This window comes from Canis aureus, chromosome 16 (genome assembly GCF_053574225.1).
Source record: "Canis aureus isolate CA01 chromosome 16, VMU_Caureus_v.1.0, whole genome shotgun sequence".
NCBI classification, from domain to species: Eukaryota; Metazoa; Chordata; class Mammalia; order Carnivora; family Canidae; genus Canis; species Canis aureus.
Genome location: NC_135626.1, coordinates 36,107,446 through 36,122,143, shown reverse-complemented (window position 1 = coordinate 36,122,143; position 14,698 = coordinate 36,107,446). Strand labels below are relative to the sequence as shown.

Here is a 14,698-nt window from a genome sequence, read left to right as displayed (position 1 = left end):
TGTGATTAAGAAGTTCTAAAAACACTGTTGGGAGAAGGTAGCAGGATCAAGATTCACACCCCCAGAACTGTCTTAACTATTTTCCCCAGTCACTCACCATTCTCTGTCCGATGTAATGATAGAATTTTTAGAACTCTTGTCTCAGGTGTCGAGTCCGTTTTCATTTCCTTCTAAGACAGGTATTCTGCACTGTATGTGTGTGTGCCAATATCTAGTTGTATCAGGCCTCCTAGCACATATCATAATGGACTCATTCTGTGGTATTTTCAACACAAATAAAAAGTGAGTGCATTTTAAGAAGACCTTGCACAAATAAGGAGTTTCCTCTGAGCACTTTAAGATGCTGAATGAGAGTCTTCTGTCATTGCAGGTGGGATGGAAGACAACCCGTGAGTATTACACCTTCATGTGGGTCACTTTGCCTGTTGATCTAAACAGCAACTCAGCCAAACAGCAGGAAGTCCAGTTCAAAGGTGAGAAAAATACTGGATCAAAGGTGTTGAAGACAGCAACCAAGACTAATTCCCTTGAGTTTAAGCTTTCTGAGGCAAATAAAAGACTTCCAGATTTTTAGTTTTCTTAACAGACCTTATTTTGGATTAAAAATCATGTTGTGTTTTCAGCTTATTACCTCCCCAAGGATGATGAGTATTACCAGTTCTGCTATGTGGATCAGGATGGTGTAGTTCGGGGAGCAAGTATCCCTTTCCAGTTCCGTCCAGAAAATGAGGAGGATATCCTGGTTGTTACCACTCAGGTCTGTAAACATCTCCCCTCAATCCTTTCCTGCCATTAAGAGGAGTAATTTCAGGATAGGGTGGAATTTCTGTCAATAGGCCTTTATCAGATGTCTTAACAGATACTACTGGGAGAAATGCATACAGTACCCACTCAAACCTACTCAGAAATGGCTTAGGAACATTGAAAGGAATCACAACAATAAGTGATTTATCCTTTCTCTAAAGCTGCTGTAACTCAGTTGGCATTCAGTTATTCCCCTAACTTTTCCTTTTACTTAATTTTGGTCATCTGCACATCTTACCACAATTTACAAGCTCCTTTGAGGAGGGATGCACCAAATATGCTTTGTAGCTCTCAGTTCTGACCCAGAGCCTGGCATACATGAATATTAGTTTCCTTTAATTACTCAGTTACTTCACAGGACACCTTTCCATTTAGCCCTGTGGTAGGCAGTGAAGAATACATTAAATCACTTACTGTCTTTGGCCTCTAGGAGCTGAGTCCATTAGGAGAGACAAACAGTACTAAGTGTTTGCAAGAAAAATCTACATTCTTCTGTCATTCCCCCTTTTAATTCTTTGTGGCCTTAATTTTGTCTTTCTTTCTTGGTAATGACAGGCTCAGTGTTGCAATCATACAGATATACCTACATTATCCCCTCCCCTTCGTACTGAAGAGGTGCTCCCATTCTGGGTACATGGATGTCACCATATGGGTGGGAATCCACCAGACCCTCAGCATCCTGGCCTATGGGAATGTTCTGCTAGAGGGACTTGATTATCTATCGAGCTATAAAGGGTCAAATATGAATTTATGGGATGCTCTTTCATAGGGTGAGGTGGAAGAAATTGAACAGCACAATAAGGAGCTTTGCAAAGAAAACCAGGAGCTGAAGGACAGCTGTGTCAGCCTCCAGAAGCAGAATTCAGACATGCAGGCTGAGCTCCACAAGAAGGAGGTATGACTGCTAGTTAAATGTGAACCTGAAAACACACACACAAACCAAAAAAATGAACCTGGAGTACTGAGGTCAGATCTGGATGGTGTCTCTTTTGCTTGTGATCTTACTCCCTTATACTGATATCTTTGAATAGGCACAGTGTTAATAGTTTTTATATAGATTACCTTATTTAAACTTTAGAGTAGGTACTATTATTACCCTGGTTTTATAGATGAGTAACCGGGAGGCCTAAAAGAGTACATAATCTCTTCAGCTAATCCGTCATGGAGCCAGGATTCAAACCCAGGCAGTCTGAACACTTCTTCCTCGTTCCTATGTAGACTGTAAATTATTCTCTTTGATTAGCTGGAATGTGGACATCAAGAGAGTAAAGAGTATTACAGCAAGGTTGCAGATTATCCAAACTCTCTGCTACTTCTCTTTTGAAACATCTTTCCAATCAGCAGGTGGTAAATTAGAGTTGATAAGGAGCTAAAGAGGAGAGTCTTCTCTAAAGACTATAAAATGATTACACTGAGGTCATACCTTAGAAGTTCCAGAACACACAGACCTCAGCAGTCACCATCTTTAGAGCTCTTAATCTACAGGTGAGCACACTGGGGCCCAGAGGAAAGAGGAAGGCATCAGTTTAGTGATCACACTGGGTTAAGACTCACTTCTCTTGACTCCCAGACAGACCATTCTTTATACTTTGCTGTCACACAAATGCCTGTGATGTCCTCAGCCCTGGGCTGGTAAAGAAGTGTGGGTGACAGGTCCAGGCTGCAGATCTGTCTTATTCCAGGCAGTGAGATAACAAACAGAGATGGCAGAGGTATAACTCACAATCTGTCAGAAACCAGTGTCTGCCTAGGAGCCCTACAGCTCACCTGCCAGGTGCTAGCCAAAGAATCAGAGGGTCTGGCTTCTTGGATTAGCTCTCCTGCCGACTTGCTTCCAGTTGTAAGGATAACACAAGCCAGTATTTGTTCAACATCTACTATGTGCACTGTAAATTAGGCACTATAATTAAGCAGATCACTTCCCTTAATCCTTACAACCACCCAGCAGCTCAAGAGATATTAAGGTGATTTGCTCCATGTCACAATCAGTTCATGACTTTGAAAGGAGCTTAGATTTGAGCTCATATTTTTTTTATGTTAAAACTCATGTTTTTTAGGAATTAAAATATAAAACTTAATAAAAATGAGAGGAAAAACTCGTACTTTACAGCCAGGACCTTATAATGGTTAAAAACCCCATATTTGGAGTTACACAGACTGGTTCTCCCACTTATTATTTGATGAGGCAGGAGAAATTTCTTAACATTTCTGAGTTTCAGTTTCCCTGTCGGGATTGATAATACTTGTATTCTGAAAGAGAAACTAATAACAGCCATGTTCATAACAGCAGCTTTCACAACAGCCAAAGGGTGGAGGCAGCCCAGGTGTCCAGTGACAGATACATGGATAGACATGGTTTAGCCTGTAGATAACAATGGAGTATTAATTCAGCTTTAAAAAGGAAAGAAATTCTGACACATGCTACAACATGGATAAACATCAAGGACATTAAGCTGAATAAAATGTGTCAGACACAGAGAAACATCATGTGATTCCACTTGTATAAGGTCCTTGGAGTAGTCAACATCATAGAGACAGAGTAGAATGGTGGTGGCGGGGAGCAGAAGGGCAGGTGGGGGGAACAGGGAGTGTTTTCATGGTATAGAGCTTCAGTTATGCACCATGAAAATAGTTCTGGTTTTATAACAGTGTGAATGTACTTAATGCCAGTGAACTCTAGGCTTAAAAATGATTAAGATGGAAAATTTTATGTGCCTTTTCCTACAATTTTTAAAAATTATTTTTAAAAAGATTATGAGGGGCACCTGGGTGGCTCAATGATTGAGCATCTGCCTTTGGCTCAGGTCATGATCCTGGGATCGAGTCCCACATTGGGCTTCCCACAGGGAGCCTGCTTCTCCCTCTGCCTATGTCTCTGCCTCTCTCTGTGTCCCTCTCATGAATAAATAAGATCTTTTTTTTTTTTTTTTAAACAGTGGGTTTATTTATTTTTTAAATTTTTATTTATTTATGATAGTCACACAGAGAGAGAGAGAGGCAGAGACACAGGCAGAGGGAGAAGCAGGCTCCATGCACCGGGAGCCCGATGTGGGACTCGATCCCGGGTCTCCAGGATCGCGCCCTGGGCCAAAGGCAGGCACCAAACCGCTGCGCCACCCAGGGATCCCTGAATAAGATCTTAAAAATAAAAAGATTATGAATTTATAAACCTTGAAGCTAAAAAAGAGGGAGTTGTTATTGATGCACAAGGTTAGCTGCAGAACAAAGTTGGGAAAGAAAAATGTGTAGGCTCAGTATGGGGCCGCTAGCCACATATGGCTTTTGAGCACTTGAAACATGGCATCTTGTGATATGCTGTAAGCATAAAGGATGTATCGGATTTTGAAGACTTAATAAAAAAATTAAAATATTCCCCTTATTTATACTTTGAAACAATATTTCAGATATATTGGGTTAAATGTACTATTAGTAAAATGAAGTGTATCTGTTTCTTTTTACTTTTTTATTTTCATTTTTTATTATTTATTTATTTATTTTTAGAATATTTTATTTATATATTCATGAGAGACACAGAGAGAGGCACAGGCACAGGCAGAGCTAAAGAGAGTCTCGCAGGGAGCCTGATGTGGGACTCCATCCCAGGTCTCTAGGATTAGGCCCTGGGCTGAAGGTGGTGCTAAACTGCTGAGCTACCCAGGCTGTCCTCTTTTTACTTTTTAAATGTGGCTCCTAAACTTGAATTGTGTATGTGGCATTCATGAATCTATTGGACAGCACTTTTCAAAGAGAATAGTCGCTTTATTTCATTCTCTGCTGTGTCTGCAGTACAGGGCACTCCTTAAGTATTTGTTTAATGACACATTTTTTTTTAAAGATTTTTTTTTTAATTCATTCATGAAAGAGAGATTGAGAGAAGAGAGGCAGGCAGAGACACAGGCAGAGGGAGAAGCAGCCTCCATGCCAGGAGCCTGACGTGGGACTGGATCTCGGGTCTCCAGGATCATGCCCTGAGCCAAAGGCAGGCACTAAACCACTGAGCCACCCCGGGATCCCCTAATGACAAATTTTTTAATGGATGAATATAAGCTCCGGTGGAAGAGAAATTAAGATGAGTACATTTTGTGGAAAGAACAAATTAAGAACATTTCAATATGGAAACCCCTTTACTTGGATATTTCATTCACTGTTGTGACATGTAATAAGTACCTGACAGGTAGTAAGTGCCCAGTAAATATTTATTGGCTGCCTGAGATACTAACGGTTGTCTCAGAAATGGTCTATTCCTTTGACGTCTTGATCTGCAGGAGGACCTAGAAACTTTAAAGAGCACCAATAAGAAATTGGAACAGCAAGTGAAGGCACAGAAGGACTGCTGGGAGACAGAGCTGCTTCAGTGAGTATGATTCTTGGAAGGGAGGATCTACTATGTTACAGACCCACTTGGGCAGGGTCAAATTAGATCTCCAGAATTCTTTAGCAAAGAGTCTTCCTATTATGGCAGTGATAGGTGTGATTCTAGGTTGGAGAATTAGTATCTGAATGGTAAAGCAAAGTAACCTGAGTTTAAGTATTAATGTGAAGTGTTGCATACGTGCAGTTTGAGGTCAGGAAGCCAAAATAGTATTGAAGAAGAGTGGATTCTGAACTCATTCCGTACCCATAGGGTCAAGGCCAAATGGATTCTGAACTAATTCCAAGCCGTAGGGCCAAGGCAGCCTTCAGTCGTTGAAGGCCTGGGGGATCTGATCTGGAATGCGTGTATTTTTCACATAGTTTTCTTTACCTCCACAGACTGAAAGAACAAAATCAGAAGATGGCCACAGAAAATGAGAAGCTGGGAGTCCGAGTGGAGCAGCTCCAGGTAGGTAATGCCAGACCTTTCCCAAAGTGTACTATCTTCCCCTGGCTGTCACCCTGTGGTGGCCCAGGGAGAGAAAGATCCATTTCACTGTGGTGAGTACCTAACTGTGCCTTTCAAAGTGGCAAACTAAAGTTGCAGGGGGTTTTCTACTCTTGACCACCCCCCTACCCCGTTGACCACCCCCCCACAAGGAACTGAATACTTTCTTCAATTCATATATTCCATGAGTTCTTAAGATGGAGGACTGTCAGCTCTACCAGTGCTTTTCAAACTTTTTTTTTTTTTTTTTTTTTTTATAGCTACAACATCTTTTCAAGCACTCTTTCTCAAAAGCCTAGAATGGAAAAAAAAAAAAAAAAACTCTAGAATGTAAAGCAGGTAACAGCTGAATCACTCTTGGTTTTCGGAAGCTGTGCCTTAAAGAGTGGTTTCTTGGATTTTCCTTAGTTGAGTTCTTAGACCCTCAGGGTGTGAGGGAGAGCTGAGAAGTGAAGATGTTCCAGGGATGTCCAACACTTGGGAGTTGCCGAGGAGTACACATTTCTCTGTGTTAGTGTACGTTAAGCAGTATTGTTCCTGTTCAATTTTCTTTTTTTTTATATCTTGGTTACATTCACTATTTTTGGTTTAGGCCCAGCTTTCAACTCAAGAGAAAGAAATAGAGAAGCTTGTTCAGGGCAGTCAAGATAAGACAGAGCAATTGGAGCATCTGAAAAAGGAAAAGAGCCAACTCCTTCTCACTTTAACTCAACAGGTAGAGTCACAGGTGGAACCAACATTTTTTAGACATTTGCAAGAAAACATACATTGTTCTTTCTTTACTCTGTCATATACCTGGCTGTCACTGGCTGTGGGAAAGGTCTCAGAGGAGGTCATCTGAGATGAGGGATCTCATGGCTCTTCTCAGAAACAAGAGAAGACTTGCTTCTCTCTCTCTGCCTCCTGCTTGCTCACTAGCTCAGCCTTTGTTTGCCCAGCAGTGGTACTGACATCTGTTTTTGTGCAGAGGGAGCACCAGAAGAAGCTGGAGCAGACGGTAGAGGAAATGAAGCAGGAAGAAACAACTGCCATGAAGAAACAACAAGAGTTAACGGCACGTCTGTCTTTGGATGGCTTTATGGGAGGGAATCTATAGGAAGGAAGGGACAGGGACTATTTTCAGGTGACAGGATAAAAAAAGACAGGAGAATAGTGTTTACCTCTGGACATCTTGTTCTTGACCAGAAGGATAGAGAATTTGTCATTTACGAAACGTTTAGGAGAGGTGGCCGTTTCCACGTGTGATCAGTGGTAAGGGGATATCGAAAGTACTTTATAACAGGTTGTCATCAGTAGGGCCTTGGGCCAGGAGTCACCCAGAGTCACCCCTACCCCCTTCTTATCATGGCAGACAAATGAACAATTATAAAGTCAAGTTCTACAGTTAGAAAATACTGCAGTAGTCAAAATTTTTGTTATAATTAATATTAGCATTTATCATCCTAAATTATTCTGAGCTATAGTAATATAGTAATGAAAGCCTAATTGATAATTTTCTATAATAGATTGTTGGAAAAGAGGCCTCATGGTGGTAATAGGTACCAGGAAGCTTCATTTTCTGAATTGATAGAAGGGTATGAGAAACCGTGGTGTCAGGAAGATATCTAGCTGTTGGGATTATAAATCCCATCGTGTATGCAGTATTATTCATTCACTCAGCCATTATTCAATCAACTAGGGAGTACCTACCATACATAAGATACTAGATATTTTAGCATGATAAACAGGAGAACAAAGTTAAGAAATCGGCCGCTCACAGGTTAAGTTTAGCCCAAAGAAATGTTTTATTTGGCCTAGGTGGTGTTTTTTCAAAAATTGAATCCATTACCAACAACTACAAATAGGAACATTCCCCATTTTTTTTTTTAAATGTGTATTTCTAGCTTCTTGAAAACGTAGAGCCTCTGGCAGCATGGAGCCCGTGTTCCTGCACAGCAGCGATGCCTGGGCTGGGTGGCTGCTGCATCCTTTAGATAGGCCGCATGCTCTTACTCACCTATAGCCTTCACTGTTCTGTTGCCTTCAACTCCTTCATTCAGCCACATTACTGGCACAGCCCCAGCCGCCACAGTGGAGTTTGTGACCTCTGATGTAGCAAAGGCATCACTATTTTAAGTAATCTGTCACCATTCGAAGGTTTGAACCTCCTTGTGGCAGGTATGGGTTTCCTTGGTTATTGTGGAATATATTTCAAGACCCGGGGGCTCAATTCTTTATTCCTCACATCCCCAAAGGGCCCCTACCTATGAGGACTATGTGTCTTATACCTTAGGGGCCTAGGAACAAGAAAACAGCAGTGGAGGAGCAGTTAGTACAAGAGGTGGAGCGCCTAAAAGCAAAGGTAGAGGCCGGGAAAGCCTGTTTCTTAGAGAAGTACAAAGAGTGTCAACGACTCCACAGACAGATCAGGCAACTCAGGGCTGCTGCACTGGTAGGTGACAGAGTCCAGGGGCCCAGGAAGCGTGGGGTGTGAAGGCCTGTGGTTCTTAGACCAAGCCCGGAGGACTGTCCACAGTTTTTAAGGAGAAACATTTCTCTTTCTGCTAAAAAGAGGAGGGATGGAGTGTGTGGCCAGAAACCAATCTGGGGATTCCCAGAAATAGAGGCCCCCATCCAGCCAGGGGTCTCAGGGAAGGTTTTTGTAACCATTGGGCAGGTTTCTGTGCAGACTCAGATAGTCCTTTCTTATTTCTGCCTTTTGAGGAAGTGAAGCAGGACCAGAAGAGCCAGCAAGAGCCAATGGGGATGGGGAGCCAGGAGCCTGCAGTCACTGTCATCGGGTAGCCTCTCTGGCGTTACTACCTCAGGGTCGGCTAGAAGCGCACAGCAGTTTGGGCACCAGCGTTCAAATAAAAAAATCTTGGAAAAAACCACAACTAGTAGGATTAGCTTAAGTGTTTTTGTGAGGTATGTGCATATGTACGTCTGTAGGTAGGAGATGGGAAGCACGGAAGCATGCCTACCAGTTTGGGGTTTATGAAATTAGATCAGCCCGGGTTCCTTGTCTCAGATAAATGCCTTCCAGGGTTCCTTCTTCCTCAGTGTCACTGGAGTCCAGATGCCTGTCCTTCCCGGGAGGGAGTCACACAGACCTATGTACCTCACACCACATCAAGTGAGACATTACTCAAGACAAAAATGCTTGTTTCCATGGTTGGGTGCAGTTAAACAGAGTTCCATTTACTCCTAATTGAGAAGTCAGTCTTAGGGCTTTTCCCAAGCTTATTACTTTTCCACTCTTTGGTCACTTATACTACCAGCTAAACCAGAAGAAATAGGCATCTCGATGCCAGGCCTTCAGGCATTTTATTAAATCACTTCTTTGTAAGCCAGCATCGTCTCCACTGTGCCTTCTCTGCACCCCAGCTCCCTTCTCCCCTACTTCAGTCCCACCACTTTGGGAAACCAGATCCTCTACAATCCCCTTGTTTTACCCCACCTTGGACCCAGATTATAGTATGTGATCCTAATCCTAATTGTTTTTTGTTATTGACAGGATGAGAACTCTGGCCTGTCTAAAACACTGAGTGAGAACAAGATTATGTGTAGCACTCTGCAAAGAGAAAAAGAGAGATTGGAAAAAGAAAATGATGTAAGTGTGTACAAGAGGGTAGAAACCCCAAGGTGTTTTGTTTTGTTAAAGATTTATTTATTTGAAAGAGAGCACATGGTAGGTGCAGAGGGGAGAAGGAGAGAGAGAATCTCAAGCAGACTCCCTGCTGAGCATAGAGGCTGACTTGGGGCCCAATCTCATGACCCTAAAATCATGAGCTGAAATCAAGAGTTGGCCACTGGGGTGCCTGGGTGGCTCAGTCAGTTGAGTGTCTGCCCTTGGCTCGGGTCATGGTCCCAGGGTCCTGGGATTGAGCTCCACATTGGGTTCCCGGCTTGGCTGGGAACCTGCTTCTCCGTCTCCCTCTGCCTGCCACTCCCTTCTTGTGCTCTCTCTCTTCCTTTGTTAAAAAAAATGGATAAAATTTTTAAAGAAAAAAAAGAGTTGGCCACTTAACTGACTGAGCCACCTGGGGGCCCCTAGAAACCTCAAGGTTTTAAGGAGAAGAATCAGGGTGACCCAGAGATGTGATAAAAACTTCACACCTATTGTAGCTATTGTCTTTGGAGAAAAATATCCTACATCATTTTTAGGCTGAGGGGACCCCTTTCCTTCAGCACAACTCTTTCCTTTTCTTCTACCAAACCAGGGCAGTAGTGACGGTCTGTGCCAGTGTTGGACCCATGGCAGGCCCCTAATAAAATGCTCTGCATTCATTTACTCATTCATTCATTCATTCATTCATCCAATCAATATTTATTTTCTGCTGTAGATTAAACACAAGCTATTATTGGTTGATCAAGGATGATGGCAGCTGGGAGATCCCTGGGTGGCGCAGCAGTTTGGCGCCTGCCTTTGGCCCAGGGCGCGATCCTGGAGGCCCGGGATCGAGTCCCACATCGGGCTCCCGGTGCATGGAGCCTGCTTCTCCCTCTGCCTGTGTCTGTGCCTCTCTCTCTCTCTCTCTCTCTCTCTCTGTGACTATCATAAATAAATAAAAATTAAAAAAAAAAAAAAAAAAGGATGATGGCAGCAAATAAGCTGCACTTGGGGGCACCTGGCTGACTCAGTCGGAGGAGCATGTGACTCTTGATCCTCAGGGTTGTGGGTTCAAGCCCCATACTGGATATAGAGATTATTAAAAACAATAAATAAAAACTTAAAAAAAAAAGCTGTAGTTAAAGGTACTTTCGTGCTCTTGCATCAGAGTTAGATATCCATGCCCTCTGGCTTCTGCTCCTAGATCTACACCCCTCCATGGTTCTCCATCTTTCCCCTCTCTATAACCGTGCTGGGCCAGGCTTCTAAATGATCATCACTAGGTTTGTCATTTATGCCAGTGCCTTTCAGCATCATAGGAATCTTAGTCTATTTGCGGTCCTGTCATCCTCACCCTCTTGATTTAGATATATATATAGGTTGACTTTGAAATCTCTGTTTCCTGGTATAGTTTGATGGGGCAGTGGGAGGGAAGGAGGGGAAGGATACACATAATTTGCAACAGGAAGGAAAAGATCTGATATTTGAAAGTTTTAAGAGCTATATAATAAAGCCCTCTTAAGATGTTAAGGGGCGGTTTACTCATTTTTTTCTCTAAGAACTTTTTTTTTTCTAAGAATAAATGCTGTATGTCCTCCTTGCTTGTTTTCTTTCAAATCTCTCATTCCTTCCCTGTCTTCCTCTTTCTCTCTCCTTCCTTCCTTCCTTCCTTCCTTCCTTCCCTCCCTCCCTCCCTCCCTCCCTCTCTGTTGGTATATGTATTTGAAAGGATAAAACATGAAGAAGGGAAAATTAGATGAATATTCATATTGTGTAAGAAAATTGTTCTAGGAAGGGAACTAAAAGAAGCGTTTTGCTCTCACCCAGGGGTGCCTGGGTGACTCCATTGGTTAAGCGTCTGCCTTCCACTCAGGTCATGATCCTGGGGTCCTGGGATTGAGCCCCACATCAGGCTCCTTGCTCATCGGGGAGTCTGCTTCTTCTCCCTCTGCCTCTCCCCCTGCTTGTGCACATGTGCGCGCGCTCTCTCTCTCTCTCAAATATATGAATCTTAAAAAAAAAAACAAAAAAACAAAAAACCTTTTTGCTCTCAATAATGTATAACAGCTTCAACTTTAATATAGCTCCTGCCACCCTCTTATATGCACACAACTTTTGTACCCACCTTCAGTTGATTTGTATTTAGAGACTTAGAAGTCTTTTTTACATTAGTCTAAACAATTCAGTATGCATTTAAATTCAGGCATTGGGAACTGAGATCTTCAGAGTATTGAGGCTGCTGTTTTTTCCCCTTTAGAAGAATAACAATTTATCACTTCCTGGGATTCTCCAGTGCGACATTGTTCATTGAGAACTACCTGTAATGGGCATCCCCTGGCTTGTGTGGCCATTCTTTGTTGTCTTTTAACATGTCTCTATAAATGTTCTCTTCCTAGCTTTTGAAGAGGGAGAACAGCAGATTGCTGAGTTACATGGGTCTGGATTTTGACTCTTTGCCGTATCAAGCACCTACTTCAGATCAAGCTGGTGCAGGACAAAACCCAGGACTTGTCTATGGAAACCCATATTCTGGTAAGACAACTGCCATTTGAGCTAGAAGGCCCTTGCCTGCAGCCATCTCCCTGACTAAATTTTTTTTTTTTTTTGGTCCGAGATGTTAATTAAGACCAGTCTCATTGTTAAGACTTGCTGGGCAGAAGCTGAAGACCCAATAGAAAGATTGCCAGGCTAGAAGTGTTAATTGAGAAATAAATCTGAATCTAGAAGACGCAAATCAGATCATTCGCCTAGAGGCAGCAGACACAAATTGAGTCCCGTGGCTATATTCCAAATATATAAATCAGAGAAATGTCTCTATGCAGAAGATATACACATACAAAGCTAAGGAAGCTAATTAAGGTTTGGAAATGGAAGCATAAGAGATGGGTATGCCACCCAGGAATGGGCAGTTGTGGCAGCCATTCTGATGGCCTGACCAAGGGTAGCAGCAGCATGCCCCACAGAGACCCCGGGGTGGTTTGGAGGTCAGGAACAGGGATGAAAACCAGTCTTGTTACTTAAAGGCAGGGTGTCAGATTGTCCTTGCCAGGGACAAGGGAATAGGGAACTTTTTTCTTTTCTCCAAAAGTGATAGAAGACCTCGTTTCCTTTTCTTGACAGTTAAAGCAGTTGTGTTCTCTTAAAAGTCACAATCAAAAAAAAAAAGTCCCAATCAAATCTTTACAACAGGCAGGGTTACACATTTTCTCTTTCTTTTTTTTTTTTTTTTTTTTAATTTATTTTTTATTTTTTTATGATAGTCACACAGAGAGAGAGAGAGAGAGAGAGAGAGAGGTAGAGACACAAGTAGAGGGAGAAGCAGGCCCCATGCACCGGGAGCCTGACGTGGGATTCGATCCCCGGTCTCCAGGATCACGCCCTGGGCCAAAGGCAGGCGCTAAACCTCTGTGCCACCCAGGGATCCCCCATTTTCTCTTTCAAAATATTTTTAAGATACCTATTTGCATGGCTTTAGTCTTAAAATCTATTCTCAAATTGCTTTCTTATTAAATCATGACATTTTATTAAAATCTGATATTCCTTATGCTGAAAAGAGGAGGTATTTTTTTCCTAATTATATAGCATAAACGTGTGTATCAAAAATGCCACTTCATTATTTTTTCCTCTTTTCCCTTTATCACTGACCTAGATCCCCTCTATCAGCAGTTAATGGTACATAGGAGAAAGAATGAGTCAGATGCAGTGGGGAGAAAGGGAATGAAGGGAGTTACAGAAACCAGCTGCTAGATGACAGCTGGAGAATCCAGGGATGGTATTTCTTTCACTGAAGGGAATCTTTTTTATGATCCTCAGGTATCCAGGAAAGTTCAGCCCCAAGCCTGGTAAGTATGTGAATCATGAGATTGCCCACAACAAATCCTTGAGAAATGCCCCTTCCTGCTCCAGTTCATGAGAGAACCATAGGGAAACTGGTTCATTTTGAGAACTCCAGAAGTCACCTGGATCAGTTGGGTCAAAACCCCCAGCTGAGTGAGCCTGTTGTGGTGGGGAGGAGAAAGCACGGTTCACCCATCAAGTTTCCGCTGCAGATTTCCACCTGTGAGCGGAGTTTGGTACCAGAACAAGGGAGGAGATGTGAAGTAGGCAGCCAGCCCGAGACGATATGTCCAGCGCCCCTCTGGGCTGGACGTTCTCGGAGTGCTTTAACATAGTAGGTCCTTTTAATCCTGAGGTAGGAAAGCCTCAGTCAGTATCTCCAAATATGAATTTGCTCATTCATCCTCTGATTCTTGGGCACCTGCTGTGTACCAAGCATCCTGCTCCGTGCTGAGGATATACTAGGACCGAGACCTGGCCCCTGCCGCTTAGGGCTTACACCGGTGCTGACTGCTGCTCTTCTCCCCAGCGCACCATGAAGAGATGCCCCACCTGCAAATCAGACTTGGCTGACGACATTTTTGGTCCCACCTTGGAGCAGCAGCACATGGAGGCTCTTTGTTTGAATTGTCCAATTTGTGACAAGACCTTCCCAGCAAGAGAGAAGCAGATCTTTGAAGACCATGTGTTTTGCCACACTCTCTGAGTGTCCCAGCCTCGGGTCTATACCGTACTCGGGTTTTCATAGAGTAGAACCTATAGCTTCTACTTAGGAGTTATTACCCATGATCCTGCCTAACATGAAATTATTAGGGATTTAACTCAGTCCTGCTGCCGTAAGGATGGAGTCCCGTCAATTATCTGAAGAATAGTGGTGAGCGTTTACTTCCATCCTTGTGAGTTACTACCTTTTAGATCACACAACTAGCTGGGTCATCCTCATCTCTGGTGCCCAGTCTTCTGAGGGCCTCCGGTGTAAGGGCCCTGGGCTGGAACTGAGCGGGCCCTTCATTCACAACAGGCTTGACTTGAGTACGAAGTGATTCCTTTTTTGAGTTGGCCCAGTGCCCATCAAGGTCAGCCCTTGAGTATATTTGCAGTCAGCTCTCAGTCCTAACCTTGTGGCTGGTGATTGAGCAGAGATTGAGAATTTCTTCCTCCACCTCCTCCTCCTCCACCTCCGTGTCCTCAGGTCTCTTTCTCCCACTGATTGAATTAAAGTAGCCAAAAAGGGCACCACAGACAACTCCAACATCCAATTGCAATACCAAAGGTTTCTCATCTTGATTTCTCAGCTCCCAACAGAAACATCTTATTCCTGAACCATGGACACAAAATATTATTTCAGTCACAGAAAGCCTTCTTTGTCTCTGGATACCTCTGGCATTTTCTACTCTTTGATCTTTCCTATTCACATAATCTTTATTGTAACTCCTTTCCTAATTATTAGTAGGACTTGTTAGAAACTGTCTGGGTCTGCCTCTTTCTGAGCAGGTGAGTTTGAATATGGATAAGTCAGAATAATGAGAACTATTGTTAACCTCTTTAATACTAAAAATAAACTTGTCCTCTATTTCGGGGACTTTGGTCATTTAAGTTGGTAA

General features: G+C 42.9%; 1 protein-coding gene across 4 annotated transcripts in view; it reads left to right on the top strand.

The window, feature by feature from the left end:
* CALCOCO2 (calcium binding and coiled-coil domain 2) overlaps nt 1-14,698 on the top strand; it is a 27,532-nt gene extending 12,834 nt beyond the window's left edge. For 2 of the 4 annotated variants that reach the window (XM_077852889.1, XM_077852892.1), the window contains 11 exons: nt 371-473; nt 624-757; nt 1,574-1,699; nt 5,070-5,158; nt 5,557-5,626; nt 6,258-6,380; nt 6,633-6,719; nt 9,162-9,257; nt 11,654-11,789; nt 13,071-13,099; nt 13,624-14,698. In XM_077852889.1, coding sequence (XP_077709015.1) covers nt 371-473; nt 624-757; nt 1,574-1,699; nt 5,070-5,158; nt 5,557-5,626; nt 6,258-6,380; nt 6,633-6,719; nt 9,162-9,257; nt 11,654-11,789; nt 13,071-13,099; nt 13,624-13,800 — 1,170 coding nt within the window. In that variant the 3' untranslated portion in view covers nt 13,801-14,698. Of the gene's footprint in view, nt 1-370; nt 474-623; nt 758-1,573; nt 1,700-5,069; nt 5,159-5,556; nt 5,627-6,257; nt 6,381-6,632; nt 6,720-7,937; nt 8,097-8,368; nt 8,554-9,161; nt 9,258-11,653; nt 11,790-11,871; nt 11,945-13,070; nt 13,100-13,623 lie in introns of those variants that run through there. The other 2 variants (XM_077852890.1, XM_077852891.1) reach the window with 2 other exon arrangements.